This window comes from Drosophila albomicans, chromosome X (genome assembly GCF_009650485.2).
Source record: "Drosophila albomicans strain 15112-1751.03 chromosome X, ASM965048v2, whole genome shotgun sequence".
NCBI lineage: Eukaryota > Metazoa > Arthropoda > Insecta > Diptera > Drosophilidae > Drosophila > Drosophila albomicans.
Window position 1 is genome coordinate 7,349,380 of NC_047627.2, and position 27,810 is coordinate 7,377,189.

Consider the following 27,810-nt stretch of genomic DNA (forward strand, 5'->3'; position numbering starts at 1 on the left):
ACTTGACTGCCATGCTCTGATTGCGATTCAGACTGCGAGTTAAGAGAGAAGAGAGAAGAGAGAGGGAGCAAATAGTGTTAATGTTAGTCTTATGAGTTATCAGAGTTATCGCATGACTATCAGCTGACTGCGTCGCATATCTTATCGCAATGAGTCATTCGGCGATCCATTAAATTGAACCGAACTGAAAAATTGATTTGACTAAACTCGATTTGACTTGCACAAGTCGAGAACTCGAACTCGAACTCGCTTTTGTTTTAGTTTTAGTTTTTTTCGTTTTTTCCCAGCATAGTTCCATAGTCTCAATGAAGCTAGTACCTGCAGCTGTTGCTTGTTTTATTTTCATTTGTATCTTGTTGTCGTTGTTGTTCTCAGAGAACAAACGAAAAGTCGATAAACCAGTTTGTGACTTGACTTGGATGACTTGAAGTGGAATCAAAACAGTTCAAAGGGAACTGTTTGCTATGGGAAGAGAGAGAGAGAGGGGGGGAGATGTTAACTTCCTCAACCGCGTTTCCACTCAGCATTTTTCACGCTGCGCAATTTCATTTTGAAAGTCAAACTGAGAAATACTCAATGATTGTTGCATTCAAAATGCGATTGATAAACCCAAAATGCAATTGCTTTTTTCAATGTTTTGTTTAATACTTTCTTCATTCAGTTTTTTGTTTTGTGGGTCAATTGTAAATTAATTGCAGAATTGCGTTTATAATTTTTGATATTCAACAGCTGACAGCAAGCAAATAAGCAGTTATGTTAACTTATCTGTGGCGGCCTTTAGCCAATTGCTTGATCTCCAGTTGGAGGTTGTTTCATGGGGCTTCGTGTCGTGTGAACAAACATCGATAGATACACTCGTAAATGTGCCAAAGAGTGCGTGAAAAATACACAAACATACTTGTATTCATAATTATTGACAAACAGACAGACTGACAGCAACAACAATTACGCGTATTTAACTTTTTATATTTGTTTATTACTCGTCCGTTTACCGTTTTGCTGTATTGTGTGTGTTTCACTTCCTTGTTTTCGACTTGACTTTGAACTTGGTTTCAGTTTCCGAATCCGAATCGGAATCGGAATTGAAATTGGAATCGATGATAAAACGTGGCAGAGACAGAGGCCTTTTGACCTTGTCTCTATCTAAGGCTTGGCTTCATCTTCAGCTTGAGCTTTGAAGGTTGTTGCTTCACTCGAGTACTCACTTCATTTTTTCCACCGATTTTTGTTCACCTGCTGACCCAAAATGCCGGAACACACACACACACACAATTGAAGTGCAACAACTGCAATATAATAGCAATCATTATTTCAAAAATATTCAAAAAAAAAAAAACAAAAAGCATGAAAATTGTTTAGCCACATTGTAAATTGTGTCAGAGAGACAGACGAGACAGACAAAAAGTCAGGCAGAAGACGGCAAACAAAGCACGTGTCCATACACAAAACATATTTTTTTTATTGTTCGACGTGTTATTTAAGGCACAAAAAAGAAAAAAAAAATTAACAACTTTGTTCGCTTTTGTTTTACCAACACAATTATGGCCAATTGATAAGTCAAGTCGATGAAATGATATGCGAGAAAAAACAAAACGCATTAATGTTTAGTTACTGCGCCGCATTGATTGCACTAGTTGAAGCAAAAGATTGAGTCACGTTCCCAAGCATGTAGCAGACTGCCAAATACCCTTTCAAAAATCGAAGACTTTATTTGAGTATTTATTGAAAGTGAACTTAATATTTCTTACAGCAAACAATTTCAATAAAATCGAATTAAGAATATGTATGAATATTTGTCATATATTTATTTAAAATTTGTGATGTTTTATCTGACACAAAGCGAAGAATAACATTGAATTTGTAAATATATTTATATTGGTAGTATATTTTTAATGTTAAAAAAGGTCAGTTAATTAGAATACAATTAAAACTACAATTTCAGTTCCGAATAAAAACGAATTATGTATGCTTATTAATATTTTTTGCATATTGACTTCGTGTTAAAGGGAAAAGTAATATTGAATTATGAATATTCAGTATATTTTCCATATTAGTAGTATTCTAAATATTTGATTTATTTTAATTGAAATATCACTTAATTAGGCAACAATTTAACTAAAAGTAAAAGGGATGAAACAAATTTAATTTTCAATAATAATATTAATATTTGTATTTAGAAAAAGATTTAAGTTAAAATTAGAGCGACAACTTAAATCGAATTATGTTTATATACAAATATTGAGGGTGTACTTAATATTTGTTGTTTTTGAACTTAACTTTATTAGAAATCAATTTAATTGCAAGTTAAAGAAAAGATTATAATCGAATTCTGAATATTTGGTAATATTTGAAAATTGGCTGCATACTAAATATTTGCTATTATTTGAAATTTAAACTAATTAGAAAAAAGGAAACTTCAAGTTAAAAGTAAGCATCAAATCCATTTATGAATTTATTTTAATATTTGAGTATTTTGTATTTAATTAAATTAAATCGAATTATGAATATTTCATACTATAATATATTTTTATGCTTCACATTTAATATTTTTGATTTTTCATCTGAAAGGAATGCAGAAAATAACTTGGATAATAATTTAAAAGCAGCATTATAATAAAATTGTTAAACAAATATTTGCAAATATTTGTATACTTACTGAACTCATTTAAATTGTTATTTTGCTATTTATTTATGTGATTTGAATTGATTTGTTTGATCACGTTCATCAATCTACATATTTGAATAATGTTGTCAATAAACGAGTTTGATAAACAAAATTATTCTATTTTTTATGCAAATTTGCGACTATTGTTAGCACGTTGAAATAGCAGCAGTGTGAAATGAGTATTGAATGAAAACCGAATAATAGTTTCCTTTTATTGTTGTAACTACAGTAACAAAAATACAGCAGGTAAAAAGGAAAATTTGCAAATAAAATTTTCCATCAATTTTCGCTATTGTCTTTTTTTATCTTTTTCGAAAGACATTAATTTATGAGGGTTTAACAACAGTTTTTTAGATAAGTTTTTGGCATGCCGCTGATAATGTGTGCGATTATTGATAACTAACGTACTAGATACAATGCTATATAGTATCAATAATCGGGATAAAAAACATTTGATAGGGAAGTGAGCGAGTGCTTTGCATAATAAAGGCAAGATAAAGTTGCTTTTGAGCTCGAGCTCAGATGCGTTCGAGCGTGTGCGTGTCGTTGTTTATTGTTATTGTTATTGTTACGAGTGTGAGCAGTTGTTGTTGTTGCTGTTGTTGTCAGTATTGTTAGTTTTGTTGTTGTTGATTCCATAACATTGCGTGTGTAACAGCAAAGTATCTCTAGCTCAACGTGTAGCCGCTGCCGTATCTTTACATCTCGCAGATGCTCAATTTAAAGACAATGTCACTGCCAGGCAAAGTCAGCTAGATAGTCACATCTTTGTGGCTACGTTGATGATGATATTTTCATTTATTTTCATTTTTATAAGTTGTGGCTTGCTCTCTTCATTATGATACTCTGAATGACTGAGCAATCTTAGTTGGGGGGGAAGCTGATGCCAAAATTTATGGATTTCATTATGGGAAACTTGCCTTGAAAAATGCTTTTCGTTGTCAGCTTATCAATTGCGACAGCAGCCAGATGCAGACAAATGCAGCGTAATGCAGATTTTATTGTTTGTCGCCTCAAAGACAAAAGCTCTGTGATGCATAGTTTTTTTTTCTTTTTTTTTGTTGTATAAATTTGTCGCACGGACACCTCCGAAAAATACGATTTGAATGCGATTGCCAAGCAACACAATCATAGAAATGTATGTTAATCACATGTGAATCCATTTAAATTGTCTCTTCTCTATTATTTCGCTTGACACTCAGGGTCAAATTCAAAAACAAATTATGCAAGAAATATGGTTTTGTGTAAATTGTGATTACGGCGCAAGATTTATGCTTAATGTGAACAAAAGGATAAAGGTGGGAAAAGAAAAGTTGTAAAAAAACGCTGACAATCTGGTATATTTTGTACTTTATGGTATATTTTGAATGTATTGTAGTAGTATATAAATATACCAAATGTATTTATATATTTATTTGGCATATTTTATAAATAATACCGCAAATATGCGGTATATTTTGGTATTTTGCGGTATATTTGGCATATTTAAGAACAGTACCATTAAATACCAAATACAGAGATGTGGTATATTTTACGAACACTCACACAAATATACCAAAAAATCATTTGTTAATATTTAGTATTTTTATGGTATAGTATTATATACCAAAAGTATTTATATATTTATTTGGCATATTTTATAAATAATACCGCAAATATGCCAAACATAGACAATTGTATATTTTAGTATTTTGCGGTATATTTGGCATATTTAAGAACATTACCATAAAATACCAAATACATAGATATGGTATATTTTACGAATAACCCCACAAATATACCAAAAAATAGTCATTTGAAAATATGTAGTATTTTTACGGTATATTATTTCGGTATATTTTGAGAATACCGGAATAATTTGGCTTTTATTTAAAATTGGGTTGCGGGTATCTCACAGCTTTTTTACAAAATATTTTTTTCAAGCTAAGTTTAAGTCTGTTTTTATTTATTTTTATCGCACGTATTTTTTAAATATGTCTGCTGATTCATCGGGTTTGGAAAGAACCCAGCTATGACTTGGTCATAGCTTTAAAATCTGTCATATAGCGTTTTCTTGCTTCCGGGGGAATTTTAGCCGCTATGACTTGGACAGTTACTCAAGAATCTAAAGATATAAGAAACAATTGTGCATTTGCTGCTTAGGATACAACACTTGAACCTCATCATTGGCTCATGCAGTGTCATTTGCATTTCCGTTTTGTCGTTGCTTAAGAATCGCAACACACAGTCGCAGTGATGTCAGTTAACTGTGCTGAATAACGAAAACAATACAACAAATTATCCTCTATATATATATATCGCTTATACAACGCGCCAGCTTTAGCGAATGCAACAAACGTGAGAGCGGCCAGTGCAAAACAAAATTAGCTTAGCTTACATTTCACTCTAAACATTTAATGAGGCTGTCCCGCTCCCCACTCTTCCCCTTCCCCTTCCCCATCTCTCCCCTCCGGATTGAACCCCACAAAGTCTGGGCATAGACAGTCGCCCTGTCGTTATGTTGCGTAATTGTTGTTGAGCCGTCAATTCAATTGTCGTTACTCATACGTACCGTTGTGCGGATGTTATGTGCATGTGTTTGTCTCTCGCTCTCTTTCTATACGAATGCGTTCGCATGTGTATGTGTGTGTGTGCGAGTGTGTAAATGAGTGCACATCAAATGCTGAGCTTTTCACAAATAACCCAACACCGAAAACTAACGCACACTTTAGCTGTAGATAGAATTTCGATCATGATTTCATAATAATAAGAATGAATCATCTTGGTTCAATTTTGACTCAAGATATTTTTCTTGTTTTTAGCACGTTTTTTTCTTCTGTGTACTCAAGAACCGAATTAGAATTCTTTTTTGTTAACTACAAATTTGCGCATTGTTTTTAAATTTTTCAAAATGTGACTTATAAAAATATTGATTTAATGTTAAAATGTTAATGTATTTTATACAAATTAAAATAACATACCACAAATTTTTGTCTGAGGATAGCCTATATATAAAGAATATATTTATTAACTATTCATATTTATCACAATTTAATTGACAAAAAAATAATGTCACACAACTTTTTTCATTTAAATATCTCTCATTTAAAATAGTATGTTTATCATAATTTAGTTGAATATCTTTTATTACAACTAAAATATTATTGCATAACATATTTTTTATATCAAAATATTAAAAATATAAAAATTTGTTACACTCTAGTTTTTATTTAAACATATTCATCAAAACCGTGAAAAATTGGTAATTAATTTAAATGAATAAATCATAAATTCACTGCTATAAATTGTGCTGCATCATTTACCATTCATCCTGAACTTTTAAATCAAAGTTAAAATGTAAAAATTATGACGTAATTTATGTGAAATAAATTGTCAATTAAAATGCAAAAAAATAATCAATTTATTGTTAGGGCATCAAACCGGCCTCATAATCACGTCTCTGTGACAATTTTCGTGAATACTCTTTATTTGATTTTCATTCCATTTTCATTGTTGTTTATGTTGTTGCTGTTGTTGACGGCGCATTTTTACAACAATAGCGAAATTGACGTTAATTTCTTGCCCTGCCAAAGACGCGCCAAATGTTTTTAGTTTAACAAATGCGAATACGAATACGAATACGAATGCGAATACCCGTTTGCTGTATATTCAGTTACATGCGAATAATCGTCGCAGTACTCGCATAATGCGGAAAAAGGTTTCGTTTGTCGTCGTCGTCGTCCGGCGCTCTAATTATTGTTTTCATAGCATTGTTTTCAGTTTTCAGTTTTGTTTTTCTATTGACGTTATTCAGTTGCCATTGTTGATTGTACTGTCTGTACTTTCACATGACTCTGTTAATTGAATAAATCTCCGATGACCGATGAAAAGTGTTTAATCATTTTCCAATATTTGGTTGGCATCGAATTTCTTTTTGCAAATCTCCATTGACATTGACTAATGTACAGTCCTTTGAATACATTTATATTATATACTCTTCGCTTAGCTTGGAGCTCTGCCAGAGTGCCAAGTGGTCGCCAAACAAACATACTACAATGTAATAAATAATTGGAATACGTATACGTAATACAGTGGAAACTCACAAGTTGTGAATTTAATGCTGATGCGTTCTCAAATGGAATTTTCTGAGAATCGGTTTTTTCCCCCTTTTTTAGATAGAGAGATTCTAAAAATTGCCCGAATTCAAATTAGAGACAAAACGAAATTCTACAAATTGAAATTTCTATGAAATGTGTTGAAGCAACCAAATTTTTATTGCGCTTTCATTGTGTGATTTTATCACATTTTATTGCACTCACATTTTCAAATTCTTGAAAGTGAAACAAGTGTTGTCTACATTGAATTTAAATTTATTATTATTGTTTGCATATTCTCACGTTTTGTGGCAATTAGAAATGTCATCAATATAATTTAAAGAACAACTATAAGTATCTTGACAAACATTAACGTTGTGCTTGAAGAAAATGTAACAGGCAGAAAGAGCTTCTTTGATCGTTTAAAGAATATACATATGCTTGATAAGAGTCTGTCTAAAATTATTTAAGAAATACTTTTGGTATTCTTCGCCTACCAAAATCGGGATTTAACTGCTTTTGCTTTTGTTGACCTCTATGGTATATTTAGAATGTTGAACTATATCAATATACCAAATATCGCCTTCGGTATATTTTATTATTTTATTATTTAGTATATTTCGAATGTAGTACTTAATCGATATACCAACTATGCCCTTCGTTATATTTTAGTATTTTATTATTTAGTATATTTCGAATGTAGTACTTCATCGATATACCAAATAAACCCTTCGTTATATTTTATTATTTAGTGTATTTCGAATGTAGTACTTCATCGATATACCAAATATACCCTTCGTTATTTTTTAGTATTTTATTATTTAGTATATTTCGAATGTAGTACTTCATCGATATACCAAGTATGGCCTTTGGTATAATTTACCATATTTTCGGTATACTAATTTGGTATATTTAAAAAATAATACCACATTATTTTGTTTTTTTTTTTTACTAAAATGTCAAACACACTCGACTGCAGCTTTTTTACTTGTTTTATACTTCCCACTGTGCATCTTTTTTTTTGGCAAAGATTTCCATCTTGACAGCCGCTTTTCCAGCCAGTAAATTCCACACAGAAAAGCATGTATAATATATACATACATACATCTGGTATGTGTATGCATGGGCCAAACAATTTGTGCTTCCAGCTCCCCAACTCAACCCGAAGTAAATAAAGTCACCAAGTATTTGAAATGGGAACGCAGTCACGGCAAAGTCTCTCGCGGCACGTGTGTAAACAAAAAGACGGGGCGGCACAAAGTTATTGAACTCGATTCTGGCTGGCAAAAAATAAAAAAAAAAAAATGAGAAAAAAACTGACAAAGGAGCGTTTCTTGTTGGGCATTTCCAGCCCAGGCAACGACGACGCCATGACTTCGACCTTGGTCTTTGAAGCCGACTTACAGACTCCAACGAAAAACTTTAATAACAACAAAAACGAAACGAAAACGAAAATTTCAATTATGCACAACGGCGACTGCTGAGCTCTGGAAAAAAAAAAACGAAAAACGAATTACGGCAGAGAATTTAATTTACTTTTACTACGATTCAGTCAGCAAAAGGTGTTTGGAGTATGTGTTTTCTTTGGCTTCAGTAATTAAAATAATTGTTATTCAATGCACGTTGTGAAAACAATCAATGATTGTCAACTCCGATATATGTATGTGAGTCTGACTCAGTGCAAACATGTTCGCTTTGTGTATCCTCCAGAGTGCAATTATAGTACTGGATAGATATGTATGTATGTTCATAGTTTACCCTGTAACTATTGCAAAATAAACATTGATGATGTCTGTCGAATCGAAATTTACCCAACAGCAAATTGTGCAATTTTCTTTTATTACAATTGTTGTTCTCGATTTCCATATTTGCTGAGAGGAAGACTGCTGTAAATATTTGTTCAAATTACACAAGCTGCAAATGTTAATAGCAATTAAATGGCAACTGCAACTATGTTTTTTTCTTACCATTTTACAATATTTCTTTTTTCAATAAGTATTTTTTTGTTCTACATATTTATCAGCTTTAAAACATTTATAAACTAACAGAGATTGCTAGAAATTAAAAAAAAAAAAACATTTAAATTGGAGCGCTATAAATATTACATTAAAAAGAAAAGTTTCAATTATTTTTACTATATTTCTCACATTTAAAAGATTTGCAGAGATTGCTAGAAATATGTTAAAAATAAAGTTGTAAAATTTGAAAATTTGCTAGAAATATGTTTTAGTGTATTTTGTGTACCAACACTATAAACAATACAATATATATAAATGCTACAATTATTTTTGCTCTATTTCTCATGTTCAAAAGTTACGCAAAAATTGCTAGAAATTTGTTTAAAAGTTTTTTTTTGCTCTACATATTTGCCAATTTAAAAAATTGCAGATATTTTTGAATTACATTAAAAGTGATTTGTTAGCAAACATTACAATAAAAATGTAGTGCTTTAAATATTATAAATAATGCAAAGGTTTCAATTATTTTTACTCTATTTCTCATCTACAAAAAGTATTTTTTTTTTTTTTTGCTATTCAATTGTCAGCTTTAAAAAATTTGAAAATTTGCAAAGATAAATCTGAACATATTTTGTTTGCAAACTTCAGATTTAAAATGCAATGCTTTATATATTACAATAAATGCAAAGGCTTCAATCATTTTTGCTCCATTTCTCATATATAAAAGATTTGCAGAAATCTATGGAAATTTGATCAAAAGTGTTCATTTTTAAATTAGCTGAAATTGGTAGAATTGTGTATATCATTAAGTATTTTAAAGATGATGATGACAAAATCCGTATCTAAAACGTAATGCTATAAAAATGACAATATTACAAAGGTTTCAACTGTCTGGAATGAAACAAGAGCGAAATGTTGTGCTGGCGCCATCTAGCGTCTGTTGGCTTCAAGCATTTCTAAAGCGTACTCAAGTCGACTTGTTTCAAAGGGTATTTTGCAGTGAAACCTGTTGCGAAAATCGCTGCAAAACTGCATTCTTAGAATAACAATTGAAGCAATGCAGTGAATGAATCTCAAGCTGATCGATTTCCTAAGGGAAATAGCGCTTATTCATATGTGTGAGTGTGAGTGTGAGAGAGTGAGTGAGTGAATCAGTTTGTTTAGCTCACGGATGCAATTATTAAGCCATGAGCAACTTCCCCGATGCGTTTGCGAATAGTTTTTTGGGGTGTAAATATCCGTATACGAAGATGGGGGGAAAGGAAGCAACAGCAGCAGGAAAGATGAATGTAGATAAAGATAGAGATGATGATGTTGCTGTTGTGTGTTGCGATTATATTTAGTAGTTGCATTATGTGATGTGTTGCATGTGGCAATATCTTAGCTCTCCCTCGTCGCAATCTCGCTCTTGAACGAGGCGGTAAATTAGTTAATTACAATTAATTATAATAAATTATGATGCACTATTATTACAAATGTAAAAGCGGGCAAGGCAAACGTTTTTCATTTTACATTTTTCCATTTTGTGCTTTGGCTTTGTGTCTGTGTCTGTCTCCTCTCATCATTATGTCACTCAAGCAATCAGATTGCCAGCATGTTGTGTTCAACATAATTTTCTTTTGTTAGCAATCTCAACAATGCCAAGATATAGATTTGGTTATATATACATTTATAAATTTTTTGGTGTTTTTTTTTTTTTTTTTTGGAAAGTAGCCCAGGCCCGCCCGCTGCTTAAGTAGTGCAATTAACGAAATGCCGAAAGTAAAAGTGTGCAAAACATGTGCAATCGAGAGAGGGAGAGAGAGAGGGAAATTGAAATGGAAATGGAAATACCAAAAGGGTTAAGAGCTGCTCTCTTTCATTGGCTCTCTCTCTCTCTCTCTCTCTCTTACTCTCTTTTCAACGTTTGCATAACGTGACTAAGTTTAGCTTGAGCCGATATTCAGTTGGCATTTGTCTTGCGTGCAACATCAATAACATATTAAATACGCCTTGCCCCAAGTCAATGGTCTCATAAACCATTCGCCAATGAAAGTTTTGCTGGCCACTCGCTCACGTTGCTATTGTTGTTGTGACTGCATTTTGCAGTTCAGCAAAGTTCAAACCTTGAGAGAACCGTATCGATGATTCTGTTGGCGCCAGCCCTGAGTTTGCCCTCAGCTTCCAACTTCACCAACAGCAACAGCAACTTCGACTTCAACTCCGTCTCAGTCTCAGTCTCAGTGTCTGAGTCAGTTTCATTTTAGCCATGGCTAACCTTCAATCTCATGTTTGCGACCAACGACAACGAATGACGTCAATGGCTTTGTTCTGACTCGCTCTCTACGTGATGTATTCGCAATCTGAGCGAACACTCCATGCTCTGCTCATGTAATCGCCACTAAACACTGTACACAAAAGAGACTCTACACTCTACACTAAGGTATATCAAGTGTGTCCATATTTGCAAAACGTAGTTAACATTTTTTCTCTTTTTTTTCCATTTTTTCAACTACTCTTTCTCATATTTCAACCCCCCTGAAGCGGCATTTTATTGACGTTGTTTGTAAAACGCTTTGAAATATTTTTTAATTCATCATTTGCTGATGACTTCATAAAGGCATTTTCATAAATAATTAACTTCTGTTTTTTATTGGTTTTGAGCTTACAAAATTAACATTTCATTTTCAAAAATATGCGATTGAAAAATCGCTGAAACTTAACTACTTTTTTTTATGTAAATTGACAACGCTTCAAACTAAAATATGCGATTGAAAAATTTTCTTTAAAAAAGGTAATAAAAAAATAAAACTAATTTGTAATGATTAAAAGTTGTTCTTTGAAATGTTGAGGAATATTGAAAATGTTAAGAATTTAGAAGTTCTTGCATAATATTTTTGTTTCCTAACATAACATCAACTTTTTTAGCTTCCATTTTAGAAATGAATTCAATAAAGTGCAAATTATGTAATATTTAAAAGTTCACATTCAAAAAATTTAAGAGAATTTTGAAGTTATTTCAATATACTTTAAGTTGAAAATCAGATGAAAGCTCTTTACTATGCTTTAAAATTTTATTTATTTGTTTTAAGTTTGAAAATAATTGTTCACAGAATTAGACAGTAATTTCTTATTGTTTATCATTTGATAAGTTTTTTTCCATAGTTCAAAATATGATTTATTTATTTTAAGTACTGAAAATATGATTAAATTCTTTACACATAGTTAAGTAATAATATAAAATTACTTTTGGGCAGAGTAGCGATGACTAGTCTTAGAATTAGTTGTAAAGAATTTGAAAGTTCTTTCACAGCACATAAATGAATAGTAATAAAAATCAAATTTGAAGAAATTTGCAATAATAAAAATCAAAGCAATAAATTTACAAATAACTGGAATAAGAAGAGAAATGTGCATAGTATCCAAAATCGAATAACAAAAATAATTGCAAAATAGATACTGTTAGGGTATTACAAAGTCGTTGCGATCTAAGTGTAGTTTGAGGTGTTTGAAGTAGTTGCATTTTGCTGGCTGGCGAGGTTAAGCAAGGGGCGTGTTGTCGGTGGCTTTTCAAATGTGGCAATCAGCAAATTGCATAATTTGCTGTCGTCTTTACATTGCTTGCGCTTGATTGTGTTGCTGTTGTTGCTGAGGTTGTTTTGTTGCCCATGCTTAAGCATTAAGCATTTAATAAGCATGATTAAAAAATATTTGGCAAATGTGATTAGCAAAATGTGGAAGTCGTCGTCGCCATCGTTGCCGTCGCATCATTAACATGATCATTAGCAGTCGCATATGATAATAATATATTTGTTTATTTTTTTGGGGAAGTTGTTGAGCTATTGAGCATCGATCGGATATTGGCAATTGAGCTGAGCTGAGCTGCACAGAGACCGAGACCGAGACAGACGGAAAGTTGAATGAACGCAAAAGTCTGCAAATCATTTTGCAGTTGGAGAAGAAAAAACAATTAAGTGGTAATGACATTTGAGGAGCCTAATGACTCCATTTGTTGTCATTCACCGACTCCGACGCTGCGAATGATGTTGGGGCGTTTGTTTTAGATACAAAAGTATCTGCGTATCTGCGTATCTGTGTGCCACTTTGTTGCCACAAGACACGCTTTGTTATCTGGCCATTGAACGTGCTCGCCATGCTCAATTCTGTCCACAGAGCATTTCACTTTTTACTTCTTCCTCTCAATATGCATTCTATCTAGGCGCCTTCTCTCCAAAATAAAAACAAAAATAAAAACAAAGCTTATCAAAGAGTGAAGCGTAGCAAAGTGTGTCAACTAGTCGGTACAATCAATTGGCGACCTCATTGCATGTCGGACTCACCTTTAAATTCTTAGCACGCACTAAAAACACACACACACACACGCAGGTACTCAACGATGTATCTCTATGTCTGTGTAGCCAGAAGCTACGTCAATTAGATTTGCATGTTGTGTCGCTGTTAGCCGAGAAGCGAAGCGCCAAAATTGGTCAGCTTAACGTCGTTTGCTAGATGTCTCGCACATTTCAATTCTATCAAAATCGATACATTTCCAGTCTACAAAAGGCTTGGGATTAGTATTCCCAATTTGTGTGGCTTTTTTATTTGATAGCAAATCGAAGAAGACAAAAGAAACGAAACGGAAAGTCACATTTCCGTGACAATTTCAATCACATGGATTTCACAACTAATTCTAAAATACTATCAATAAATTCATCAGTGTTTTTCCTAACAAAACAGCGTACTGTTTTATTTAAAACTTAAAAAATAATAATTTATCACTTTTGAATACCTTTTTATTACAGTTTCATTCATAAACTTTTTAAATTAAAAAGATCTAAATCGAAGTAAATAATATTTGTACTTAATTATCTTTTCCTAATATTTATTTATATTTTTAACTTTAATCATTTTCAACTTTTGGAATTAAAGATTTCAATTAGAATGAGTACAAATAACTTTTGTTTACTTAACTTTTGCCCAAAGTTAAATTCAAAAGATCTTAATCCACAAAAGATCTTAATCCAAATAAATCATTTTTGTATTCAAAAATTTTTTTTTTTAACATATATAAATATATATTTATTTAAACAATTTTCAACTTTTTAAAGTAAAGATATCAGTTTAAATCTTTTTTAGAATTAAAGATTTCATTTAATTAGAATGTTTAAAAATCAACGCATTTTCCGAAAGTGTCAAATTAGTTAATTCTTTATTGTTTTCAGTTTTGTTTAATATTGTAAATTCCATACGAACTACAAAATATATATTATTTTATATATATTTTTTTTTAAATACATATATTATTTTGCCTCAAATAGAGTGAGCGACTATAGCGCAATCTTACATCATAAATTGTTCTTACAAAATGATCTTAACAAACACAGAAGAAAGAAAAATATAAATTACAATAAATAAGCAAAAAACAAAATGCTTTAAATGCTTTGTTAATTTGTTGTTCAGCATTGAACATTCTACACATCGCTCTTAAAGTCAGTCTTTTTAAGTGTACTAATTAAATGGTTGACTACAAATGTTGTGAGATCTTTGCTCCGCTGTAAGTAATAAATATATTTGTTAATAAGTATCGCAAAGTCATGGTAAACATTCGAACAGCAACTAAGACTTATTTTTGGTTCTTCAAAATCAGACTTGTTCTCTGCGTTTTTGCCATATAAGTGCCAAAAGCTAATAAGAAGTATTGTTGTAAGTGTGTGTGTGTGTTTGTGTATAGTATGAGTCAGTTGTGTGTGTGTGTGTGAGATTGTGGGGAGCGGCCCAAAAACTGTGTTCTCATCGAGGTGCCCATCCCATGTCCATTCTCATGCTTATTCTCATTCCCATTCCCGTTTCCATTTGGCATTTTCATATTGAAATTGCGTTTTATATTTGGAAGGCGCATTGCATTCGTCTAATTAAGACTGCGTTTTAGTGCCGCAACCAATAAAGAGTAAATGCCGTTTGGTATGCAAATCAGCTGAAAGCCCATAAAAAGCCAAAACCAGTTGAACGTATTTCAATTGCACGAATATGCACCTGACTAAATCTGAGCTGAGTTTGCTCATTGCTCATTGCTCATTGCTCATTGATCTGCCGCCGTTTTGTTGCTGTGAGCATTGAGATATAGTATATGAACATTTTATGGTATCATAATAGATAGTATATTCATACCATGAGAAGGGTGCACAGTTGGCCGTAACGAGAGGCAACATGAAGCCCAAGATCATAGAGACAAGAGTTAAGGCTGTCGGCCAACGCGGCGTATGCATAATTAAGTATACCAGTCATGGTCTTTTAATTAGGCAATGCCTCAAAAGTTAAGCGCCTAAAGTGTGGCACGCACCAATTCAGAAAAGTGCTTGGCCAAGCAAAGCGCAAACAATCAACTACATTGTATGTATGTTATATGTGTATGTGTATTAATTAACTTTGTTTTTTTTTTTCTTCTTCTGTCCTTGCAGTTAACAAAGTTGCGCTCCAAAATTGAAGTAGTTACACATTCAATAGGAAAAACCTTCCGGACGCTGCGGCAGGAGCAAATCTGTAAGTACACAAAGTGAAGCAAATCAAACATGCAAATCTGCAAACTGAAATAAAAAAGTACGGCACATCCGCAGACTCAAGACAATAGTGGCCAGCCGTCATAATCATAACAATGACAATAACACTAACAATAACAATGGCCATAGCAATAGTAATAACATTAACAGTAACAGCAACAACAACAGCAACAATAACAAACAATGATAATAATAGTAGTAGCAGTTGTTGTTGTTGTTGTTGTTGTAGAAGATGCGAATACACTTGTTTAGTTCAATTGCGAAATGAGTCGACGCCTATGCAAATCTCTGGCCATTGTGTTGCCGCCAGTCTCGAGGCTGCGTTTGCGGCTGCAATTGCATAAAACTATGAAATACAAATATGGTGAACGAGCTACAGCTAAAGAAACTACAGAGCTTCGGGTCTATTCATTGATAAACATTATGTTGTTAAAAATCAATCAAATCAAGCATCGAATTTTCAAACTAATTTACTAAAAATAAAAAAGTAAGAATGCTAAAGTGGAGTGTGCTCAACTGCGAGAAAAAAGCAAAACAAAACAATGCGGTATTATTAAATATACGTAATAATATATGTTACCATACCACAAAAATATCAAAAATATATACCAGATCAATATATACCAGATTGTTAGCCAAAGCTAGTCTAGGAAATTTATGAATTTTATTTGGAAATTTTTTGCTCTTGCAGCCAATGGGAAATTGCGAAATTAGTGAAAAGAACATTTAAAGTGAACATTGCTAAATTCATTTCAATAATTGACTTTACATTTAAATAGCTTTCATAAATTAAAATCATTTAGAATGTAAAATAAACTTAAATTTTACATTATTCATTTTTAACTAAGAAATTTGTAATTTTGTTGTTAACTAAATTTGCAACTATTCATTTCATTAATTAGCTAATTAGCCTCAGTTTTGCTCGTAGCATTTGTCAAGCCTTTTTTTACGAGCAATATGAAGTATAGAAGGTAAAAAAAAGAGACAAATTGTAGAAAGTGAAAAAGTAGACAAATCAATTGTCAGTGTCAGTCGATTGTCATTTGTAGTTTGTCGTTTTGCTTGGCACTGAAATTCGTTTTCTAATATTACCAAATATATTGCGAATGACGAGCATGTAATTGGAAAGCACTTGAAGAGCGTCAAGTATTTGAATTGTTATCATTGTCATCGACTTTTCTCTCCCTCTCTCTCTCTCGCTAGCTTTGACCTCTGACTTCTCTAGTGAAATCTAACGACATTCATTTCGCATTGTTCTCCACAACACTTTCGATTTGCATGCGGCAAACGAAACGAAACAAAAATCAAGTTATTTGTTAGATAAGTGAAAAGTCGCAAAAGACACAGATGTAGATACAAAAACACGCCCACATATTCACACACACGCACACACATACACTCACACATACCGCAAATGTAGAAATCTTGTTGGAAAATGTAAAATAAGTTAATTGTTATTGTTCATCTTCGCTGGCAACAAAAAAAAAAAGCGACACGCAAAAGAAAATAAAACAATTACATGCCATTGTCTGTTGGCTCTTGGTTTGTGTCGTTGTTGTTGTTGTTGTGTCTCTTTCTGCTCTGTTGTTGTCTTCGCTCGGAAAGTTGCTAATTGTGGTGCCGTTTTTGTGGCCAGAAAAAGAACAGACAAGGTACTCGAGCTAAAAGAAATATATATATACACTATGCACACTATGGAAGTATACGGGTTTTTACTTGAATCTGCAATCTTACATTACACTTCAGTGAAGTACGAAAAACGTTACGATTAACAAAATAACAAGCGAATATGTCAGATGATAACGCTCCTCCTCCCGCACTTCCCATTTCCCCAGGAGATGGATGACTCGGCGCCTTTGGTTTCGTGTTCGCGTTCGTGTTCGTGTTCATGTTCGTTATGTATTCGAGTGGACAACGATGGACTAGTTTTCCAGAATAGGTGGCGTCTTGGGATTCTTGTAGAAAAACAATTGTAAATCCTCAATGGGGCGATTCTCCTCTAGCAAGCAATCGAGCTTAAGCACATCCAACTTGGATTCCCAGTGCTCAAAGAACTGTTGGAAAGATATGAATAATTACAATGAGAATCACAAGACTTATAAATAAATATTGTAGAACGAATGATAATGAAAATAATACAAATAACCAAATCGTAGAATTGAGACAATAATTGTAAAATTGCAATATGATCACGATGGAATTAGTAATGCCAGTGTTAATGCTTATCACAATCTTAACGATAATTCTAATGTTAATGCTGATATTACTGCTAATTTTAATGTAATGCTGGTGCAAATGCAAATTCTAATATTAATGCTAATGTTAACACTAAATCTAAAACTAATTATAATGATTATGGCAATCCTAATGCAATGATAATGCTAGTGCAAATGTTAAGGCTAAAACTAAATCTAAAACTAAAGCAAATGCTAATGCTTATGGCAATGATAATGCTAATGCTAATTTTAATGCTAATGCTAGTACAAATGCAAATTCTAATATTAATGCTAATGGCAATCCTAATGCAATAATAATGCTAATGATAATGCTAATGCTAGTGTCAATGTTAATGCTAAAACTAAATCTAAAACCAAAGCAAATGCTAATGCTTATGGCAATGATAATGCTAATGCTGATGGTGATGCTAATGCTAATGCTAATGCTAATGCTAATGCTAATACTAATGCTTATGACAATTCTAATGCTAATGCTAATGATAGGGCCAATGTTAATGCAAAAACTAAATCTATAACTAAAGCTAATGCTAATGTTTATGGCAATGCTAATGCAATGATAATACTAATGCTAATGCTGATGCTAGTGTCAATGTTAATGCTAAAACTAAATCTAAAACCAAAGCAAATGCTAATGCTTATGGCAATGATAATGCTAATGCTGATGGTGATGCTAATGCTAATGCTAATACTAATGCTAATGCTAATGCTAATGCTAATGCTAATGCTAATACTAATGCTAATGCTAATACTAATGCTAATACTAATACTAATGCTAATGCTAATACGAATACTAATACGAATGCAAACTACAATAATAATAAACGTATTAATCGTCATAACAATGTGAATCCTAATACCAATGCCAATTTTAATCTTAGTGGTAAAGATGATGTTAAAATTAAGGCTAATGATATAGCTAATGCGAATAATAGTACAAATATTACCGATTATTACAATGAAACTGTTGACTTTACCTCTTCCTGGTAATCGTTGCTGATGGCATCACAGCGACTGAGCACAATACTGATGGGATAGTCGAGCTTCTCGCTGCTCCGAACGCGATAGATATCGTGCAGCACCTTGCCCGTGAGCAGCGGACAATCGACCAGGTAGAGCTCCGATAAATGCGGACACTTCTTGACAATGTCCAACAGCTGATACTCCTTGAGATCGGGACAACCACTCAAGACCAAATAGTTGTGGACACGCGGCATCTTGAGGTCGACAATTTCGCGATCATCGAATTTGCAATTGTTCAACACGAGTCCCTGCAGACGTTTGCAACGCGACAGACTCGTCTCTCGCATCCACAACGGCCCCTCAAAGCAGCCACAATTCAGCTGAATGATCTCAATGTTCGCCGCCTGGGCCTTGATGACCAAACGCATGCACTCAACAATCAGTTCGGGCAGCTGTTGGCTGCCAGTCAGTTCGAGCATGTGAAGCATGGGCAGTGCCAAGATGGCATCTTGGGCCGGCTGCAACAGAGCGATGGGCAGCGAAACATCCTCGAGGCGCGAACAGTTGTCAATGCCCTTCAGATGGCTGGGCGACTTTTTGCACTTGATGAACAAACGCTTCAGCTGCTTGCAACGCTCCAAGATGCCGGTCAACGCCGATTGCGAGATGTCGCCATAGAGCACCAACAATTCGAGCTGTGGGAATTGCTCAATGAAATGCACCTGCACCTCGCAGTGCACTTTCAGGCGACGCAGATTGCGCAACATTTTGGGCAACGCATGCAGCGGCCACTGTGGCATCAATGTCCCCCCCAGCACCGCAGCAATGACCCCAACACGCCCCAGTCCGGCATCGCCAGCGCCGCTTTCGCATGGCAGCGATTGCTGTGAATCCGAGGGCGGAGACGACATCAGCAGCTCACAGTGCTGAACCGAGTCGAGGGCCTTGATGGCAGCACGCTCGAGGATATTCAGATTGTCCTGCAGGCGATCAGCTGTGAAATAAACGTAGCGAAAATGTTCCTGCATACAGCTGAGAAAATAGTTCAAATTGTCGCCGCTCAGCTCGTGTTGCAGCTGCCGAAAATCGAGGCGTTTGTAGTTGCTGCGCCAAATGCCATCGCACAATTGGGCGACATCCTGATGATTGTGATAGAGCTGCAGTTGATCGCTCATCGATAGCTTCATGATCAGTCCACGCAGTTTTGTATTTTCCTCTTTATTCTTCGACTTGTCAACATCATTTTCTTGCTTGCTGTTTTGGTTGATGCTGCTGTTGCTGCTGCTGCTGTTGTTGGTCTTGGTGCTGTTGTTGTTGCTATTGTTGCTACTGTTGTTGCGGTTGCTGCTGACAGCCGTTGAAGACTTTTGTGAATGTCGATTAAATTCCATCGAGGAATTTACGTCGAATCTTACTGCGCGAAAACTATATGTATTATAATAGAAAATAGAAAAATGCTCAAGATGATATGAACAAAATACAAATTCGATGCTGTCTGTCCCGACTTCTGTCAATGCGGCTGGAACTTTTGTCCGCTTGTCGGAACTTCACATTTGCCTTCTTATCAAAACACTTACAATTTGTGTGTTGTTCGAGTTTTGAGTTCCGAGTTCTGGGTTATCCTAATCTGACTGACGATGTTGTGACGCCGTTCTCACTTTTTCCATCACTTCAAATTCGGATCGAGATTGAGTTGTGCCGCCAAGCTTGCCAGCTTGCCAGCTTGTGAGCATGTGAGCACGAGGGCAGTTTGATTAGTGACTTCAAAAGCGGCTTTCATACTTTTGATTTTTTTAAAATTATTTTTATGTTTTTAATGTTCATTTTTATTATTTTTGCACAATTTTAACTTAGGTTGAGTTAGATTATTTTCACATTTGGATAAATATTTCTAAAACTGCATTCGACTTCTAAATTCAATTATAATCAATTTTGTTTTTCTTTCTTCTTAAACTTTTCACCATACATTTTACTCTGTCGATGGGTTGTAGTGCATGTCTCTATAGTTACATATATAGTAACAATGGAATTTTGTATCTTAACTTTGACGCTAATGTCAGTGCTAAATAATACTAGAGTTAGAAAGAATTTCCTTTTTTGATTATGGATTTTACTTAAAGAATAAACATAATAAAATAATTGAAATTATATACATTTCAGAGATCGATATTTCTGCTTAAAAATAAGCAATATTGGTATATTTTGCACTCTATGGTATATTGTGAATTTAGTATTATATCAATATACCAAATACTAGTTTTTTTTTTGTCGAACACACTCGACAATGGCTTTCTTACTTGTTAATATATTCAGTTGTTATTGATGCTTAAAAAATATAATATTTATTTCAGAATTCTTTTTAAAACTTGTTATTAAATTAACAAGGTTTTTCTTTATGAAATGAACAGAACTTGCTTTTCAATTTATACAATTTAAAACCTACAACATTAATCCGTAACTCATATTGCTTTTTACCGAGAGTTGCAAGCAAAGTTTGGTGGCAACCCTCGTAAGTACGCTGCGAGTGCATAATTCCATCGCTCAGTGACATCGCGTGCCGCACTGCTGACATTAGAAAGTGAGCGTGAACTTTCCCATTATTTGTTGTTTCGACACACGACATTGCTTGCCACACAAACACACATAAATCTAGTGTGTGTGTGTGTGGCACGCCCATCGTGCAACTTGTTGTCTTGGCATTTGCATAATAAGTATGCCGCCCTGCATTTAATTGTTGCCATTTGGCCAGTCGTCTTTTCAATTTGTTTGCTGCCTTTGTTGTTTCTTGAAGGTTGCACTTGTGTTTTATTTTTTCTTCTTTTATTTTAATTTTTTGTTGTTGTGTTTTGTTTGTGCTTTAATTGCACCAACACACCAACATTTATATAGAGTGAACTGCACTTGTGCCAGATTCAAGTTGTGTGTGTGTGCACTTTACTTTCGCATATGAAAGTGCATCTGTTTTTGTGTGTTTCTGTGGCATTTCATTTTTTGTTTTTTTTTTTTTTTGTTGTTGTTTGTGTTTTGTGTTTTGGCTTGACCCCCTCGAAAATGCGATTATGAAATGGCTTCTGGACTGGACTTTGTCAAGTGACCCGTGTGGCCAGCCAGCCTTGAGTCCATTTTTCGCTGCCACATTGTGAGGCCCACTTTTGTGGCAACCGCAAATGCCATTGGCTATCTAGATATTATTATTTATTTGCATTCTCTTTTAAAGCAAATGAAATCGTGAAATTTAGCACAAAATATAGCATATACAATTTTATTTGTTATACGCGTTTATTTTGATTACTTAATTGATTGATTATTAATACTATTAACACACAAAATAATGATGAATTGCTCAATTCATTTGCAGCCAACAAATGTCGCTGCCCTGCTTAAATTTGTGTTGTGTTCAATTAATTACGCGTTTTTTTATCACAATTTACGCAAACAGCATTTAAACTCAAGTACTTTACACTTAACTGTGAATTAAAATGTCATTGGAATGTGAACGAATATGCAAACAAACAATATTAAAAAAATCCTACATTAAACCAGGAAATATTTCACTAACTAATGCGAAATTGGTTTACATATTATTCAAAATAATTATTAAGCTAATTATGTAATATCGTTTCTAAATTTGTAGTGTTCAGTTATAATTGAAGAGAAAAAAATGTTTTCTAACTGGTAAAATTGTTAATCAGTTTATAATTTGATATCCGCTATACATAGAGTAGAAGGGTATTATAGCTGTGTCCCTCCAGGAAATGTATGTAACAAGCAGAAGGAGATATCTCCGAATCTCATACATACACATACACATGTACATATATATTCTTGATCAGCATCTGCCTGAACTTATTAAAGAAATACTTCTGAATTCTTCGTCTACTACAATCTTGTCTTTGCTGACAATCTGGTATATTTTGTACTCTATGGTATATTTCGAATGTAGTATATATGTATATCAATATACCAATTATACCATTTGGTATATTTTTAGTATTTTGTGGTATATAAATTCGGTATATTTTAGTATATATATTGGAATATAGTACTATATCAATATACCAATGATAGCATCTGCCTAAAGTTATTTAAGAAATTCTTCGTCTACTACAATCTACAGTCTTTGCTGACAATCTGGTATATTTTGTACTCTATAGTATATTTTGAATGTAGTACTATATCCATATACCAATTATAGCCTTTGGTATGTTTTAGAAATTTTACTATTCATTAATTTGCTTTTGCTTTTATTTACAATGGATAGCGGGTATCTCATAGTCGAGCATACTTGACTGTAGCTTTCTTACTCGTTTTTGTAGTATTATAATAGTTTAGTTTGGAAGTTCTTATAATTATTCAATGTCTTAAGATATTCTTTTTGTTTTTTTGTTTTTGTTGTTGTTTTGTTGATTTTGATGAGAACTCTTTGATGCAGGATTGCGGCAATATGTGATGTCTGTCTTGTTACATAGATGTTCACAGATGTAGATGCCAGCAATGATAATGGATAACAAAGAAACGCATTAAATTTACATAAGTCGCAACTACATATAGTGTGGCTATATATGACTATATCTAGCATAGCTGTGGGTGTGGAGTCTTCTTCTTCTAGAGGGCGTTGCTCATGCGCCGTTCCGGTTTTCGCGCTTCACCTTTGCGTCGGATTCGTCGCTTTTTAGCCCAACATAACACAGTTGTTACCGGAGTCGAAAATAAGCAATGCTTCGTTTGGTGTCATTCGTTACGCTGAGTTGCCTTTGTTGTTGCTGTTGTTGCTGTTGCTGCTGTTATGGTTTGCTTGTTTGTTTATACTTCACAATTTGGGCAACAATTGTTTTATTATTCTTGACGGCATTGTTTCAATTTGTGCGTTGTAGAATTTAATGTTGATGACAGCAACAATAACTAAGCTGACCTTTAACGCCTCGTGCTATGCATAAAGTGTCATTCATATAATGCTTAATGCTTAATGTTCCGCGTGGCGTATACGTAACACGTTCAAGCCCTGCTGCCAACCTCTGTGCTAATGACGTCAAAGGCCTCAAACGCTTAATAATATTGTATATACATATGTAGTGTAGTATGTAATCGAGTGTTGTCCCCAGCTCAATTGAGGTCGATCTGGGTCAGAGTGTCATATCAATACAAACTCAAACTCACACAGACAATGAAGTGTGCACATAAATAACACACACACACATACGTTCGATTCGATTCGTATCTTATCAGGCAGAAATTTAGGGCCTGGTCGCTACTTGTATAGACATTAACCCAAATAAATGAGAGTACACAGTTTTTGGCACAAGCACACAAACTACTCGCGACAAATTAGAGCACAAGCCGGCAGGAACGTGTTAGCGGCGAGTGATCGACGAGACGCTACCCTAGACAAAAAATCAAAGTCATCACTTTTAAAACAAAAATATATGTCTTTAAACTTTACCGAAATATGTTTAAATAAAATATATGTCAAAAATTTGTTAATTGTTACTAAACTATTCATGCTAATGAAATGCAATTTTTGGAATAGTTAGTGCAGCTCTATTTGTATGATAATCAGCAAAGCAAAATGGGTATTCTTGTGTTTATAATGAAATTTTGACTGATTGTTTTGGTAGATGAGGAATGAGGCATTAAAATTACAAATGATGCAGACGAATGTAGAATGGGAGTAATAAGAATTTTAAGTAAAGTACAGGGTATTATCAGTCTATACCCGAAGACGCAAATGCAAAAGCGTAACGAACGAACGAAAGAACGCGAAATGATTGCGAGTTCTGGAATGGAAAAAAGATGGCATGCTAATTTTGGGCACAGCAACTACAACTATATACTATAGCGACTATTAAGATAAAGAGGCGTCTGTTCGAAGTGGGCGTGGTCAGCTGCTGGCTGGCATCGTGGGCGTCTAAGCGTGGGTGGAATGCTGATAGTATTGTGAATGTTATATACTGGTTTCTTTTTTTTTTATGTGGTTTTTGTATTTCTCTCGAAGAACGGATGCTATAAATAAGCTGAGCAGCTAAAAGGAAACTTTTTATTATTGTTGGCAAGTCGACGACCTTCAATGCGAACTTAATTCGGCTGCCCAAAATTGGCAATGCCTGTTTGTTTTTTTATTTTTTTATTTTATGTTTTGAGCCTGGTCACTGGGCTGCACTTTGTGGATGGGCCACGAAACGTGTTTTGTTTTGTTTGGTTTCGACAGCGCACAGAAATGTAAAGCGCTGTTCAATGACTTGACTTGAAATGACTTCATCGCAAGCATCAAGCGGCAAGCGACGCTCGCGATCTGCTCTGCTCTTGACGCGTTTGCCATGCCGCTGAGTCACACGTCGGATGAGCAATATTTATGTATATGTTTGTTGTTTTATTTCTTTATTTTCTGGTAATTTTGTTGCGATCGCCTTTTGTTACGCTACACACAATTAAGTACTGACACTTCCTTTCCTCGCATCTTGTCGTTGCAGCGCCGTTTAGTCGGACCAAAATCACAGGACGTGCAGCATCATGACTTTCTACTGGTGGTCCCATTGGTTCTGGATAACCTGTCTGAGTGGTAAGCGAGTTTACATTCTTTACTGTGTGCGATTGACGAACTAACTTCCTGCCTGACTAACTGATTTGATGCATTATCTGCTTGAGTAGCTAATTAATTGAGGGAGTTACTAACTTACTGACTTCCTGACTCCACTCTTGTGAGTCGAACTGAAAGGAATTCTTAACTGCTTGACTGGTGTGTTGATTGCCTGACTTACTAACTGACTAACTTCCTATCTGACTGACTTATTTAGTAAGCAATCGATTGTCTGACTACCTTACTGACTGCCTGTCTTCCTGACCGTACTCCTGTGTGACTTACTTTTTGTCTGAATTCACTACGTCCTGGCTAAAGGAATCCCCAACCATTTACCTGTTAGCTTAACTGACTAAATCCTCTCCTTACTGACTGCCTGATTGTCCAACTTCCCTATTGACTGCCTGACTGCACTCCTGTGAGTCTGACGAAAGGAATTTCCAGCTGCTTGACTGGTGTATTGACTGCCTGACTGACAAACTTTCTTTCTGACTGACTTATTAACTAAGTATTCGATTGACTGACTACCTGACTCTACTTCTGTGTGATTAACTTTCTGTCGGAATTAACTTAGTTCTGACCAAAGGAATCCCTAACCATTTACATGTTAGTTTAACTGAATAAATCCTCTCCTTACTGACCGCCTGATTGTCAAACTTCCCTATTGAGTGCCTGACTGCACTCCTGTGAGTCTGACTAAAGGAAATATTAACTGATTGTCTATCTTCCTGACTGTACTCCTGTGTGATTAACTTTCTGTCTGACTTCACTACGTCCTGACTAAAGGAATTCCCAACATAGACTTTCTGGTTGAGCTGCGGATATTCTCACTAACTCCCAACTGCTTGCCCGTTTTACTAACTGACTAACTCCCTTTCTGACGGACTGCTCAATTCCTTAATTGACTTGCTGACTAATTAATTGATTCACTGACATTTTGGCTGAGTTGCAGACATCTTACTATTGGAATTCCTAACTGTTTGCTTTAGAGTCTGCCTAACGGACTAACTCCCTTTCTTGATTCACTTTTAAACTACCTGACTGATTATCTTTCTTTCTGACTGTTGAACTCTCCAACTGACTTTCAGACTAATTAATTGATTGACTAACTGTCTGACTTCCTGACAGCATTCCTGACATCCTGACTAAAGAAATTCCTAATTTATTTCTTGACTTGACTGACATTAACACTGTTATCCTTAACCCTTGTCGTCTTCTTTTTTAATTGAACAGTGCAACTTCTGCCCAATGGCATTCCTCATGTGCATACATATCCCAGTCAGGACATTAGCCTAGAATCAACAACGCCGCAGGAGCAACGCATGGAATTGACAAACGATCGTCGACAGCCAGCGACAACAACAACGAAGCTGTATCAGACGACGGCGAGCCAAAGCTGGACAGCGGCTACGCAGCGGAACATCATGGACTTGACGATCAAGACAACAGCGACGCCAACGACGTCCACAACGACAACAAGCTACACACCAATCGAGGAGACGGAGGAGAAGGAGCCGGAGAAGGAGGAGGGACAGGAAGCGCCCTTAAATGTTGACAATGATGATGATGATGCGTTGGCGATCGATGACATCAATGGTGACGAAGTCGAGGAGATTGATGTGGAGGTGGCCGACGAAGGAGACGTGGAAAAGGAGGAGCCACTGATGCTGCAACACAATCAGTTTGAGTTCAAACGTTCGGCAGATTTTGCAGCGCTGCCAACAGAAGGTGAAGGAGGAGGAGGAGGAGCAGAAGTCGCTGCAATTTCACACGCAGAGCAGCTGAACAACTATACGAATTTCAGTCGTAGCACAAGGTGAGCAAGCAACTCAAAAACGATCAGCAGTCGGAGAGTCATTTCAATTGCTTTGTCTTTTTTCCGCAGTACAAACACAAACAGCAGCTGCAGTTCATGCAATTACACGAGACCAGCGAAACTGCAACTCAGCACCATCCTAACAGCAACCACAACAACATTGGCCTCAACATTGACGAGATCAACAACCAGAAGAACTACAACGATGCCGTCAACGTCAACGACAACGACCACATCATTGTTGTCCACATCATCATCGACAGTAAGTGCGCCGGCAAATAGCACGGCACAGAGTCAGTTGGCTGCCACTCCATCGACGCCCAAAATCAATACCGAATGGCTGTCGGATGAGCTGCAGAAGGCGCCGTTTACGCTGGAGAATGCCAACAAGGAGGATGAATTACGTCGCGCTGAGAGCGAGCACCGATCACGCAAATCGAAGGTGTTGTCGGCCGAATATAAGCACATCAATCGCTACATTAATTTCTCCAGCGACACAAAAAGTCTGCTCACACGCTCCGCCTCGTCCACGCCCAGCATAAATGGCTACAATCCCGACGAGGGCAACATTTCATCCGAAGCGCTGGCCATTCAAGTGAGTTACATAAAAACATCTTGAACAATTATTTGTAATGTGCAATTAAAATATTGTTTTTTTTTATTAAATAATGTTCTGATTAATGGCTTATATTATAGATCTGTTCTGCCTATCGTAAAACTTAATATCAGTTGCGCGTTTAGCTGCATCTTTTCATAAATAATATGATAAATGTTTCCACTTAAAAGCTGTTGTGCGTTTAACTGCAACTTTTGGCAAACAATATAAATTGTTATATATATATATATTAGGGATGTTGTGCATTTAACTGTAACTTTTGATAAACAATAAGATAAAAGGTTATACTTTAGGGATGTTTTGCATTTAACTGCAACTTTCGATACACAATATGATAAATGGTTTTACTTTAGGGATGTTGTGCGTTTAACTGCA

The 27,810-nt window shown here is 34.9% G+C and overlaps 2 protein-coding genes across 6 annotated transcripts in view; one reads left to right on the forward strand and one right to left on the reverse strand.

The window, feature by feature from the left end:
* Positions 1-27,810, forward strand: part of LOC117578197 (uncharacterized protein DDB_G0271670) — a 33,276-nt gene that overhangs the window by 3,660 nt on the left and 1,806 nt on the right. For all 5 annotated transcript variants that reach the window (XM_034263520.1, XM_034263522.2, XM_052008655.1 and 2 more), the window contains exons 2-5: positions 15,134-15,215; positions 24,897-24,985; positions 26,237-26,819; positions 26,889-27,414. In XM_034263520.1, the coding sequence (XP_034119411.1) occupies positions 24,937-24,985; positions 26,237-26,819; positions 26,889-27,414 (1,158 nt within the window). In that variant the 5' untranslated portion in view covers positions 15,134-15,215; positions 24,897-24,936. The remainder of the gene's footprint in view (positions 1-15,133; positions 15,216-24,896; positions 24,986-26,236; positions 26,820-26,888; positions 27,415-27,810) is intronic.
* LOC117568078 (uncharacterized) lies at positions 16,912-20,157 on the reverse strand. The gene is made up of 3 exons (XM_034248456.2): positions 20,007-20,157; positions 18,444-19,854; positions 16,912-17,286 (listed from the first exon to the last, which is right to left on the reverse strand). Exons 2-3 carry the CDS (start codon positions 19,818-19,820, stop codon positions 17,155-17,157), a joined length of 1,509 nt encoding a protein of 502 aa, XP_034104347.2. The 5' UTR covers positions 19,821-19,854; positions 20,007-20,157; the 3' UTR covers positions 16,912-17,154.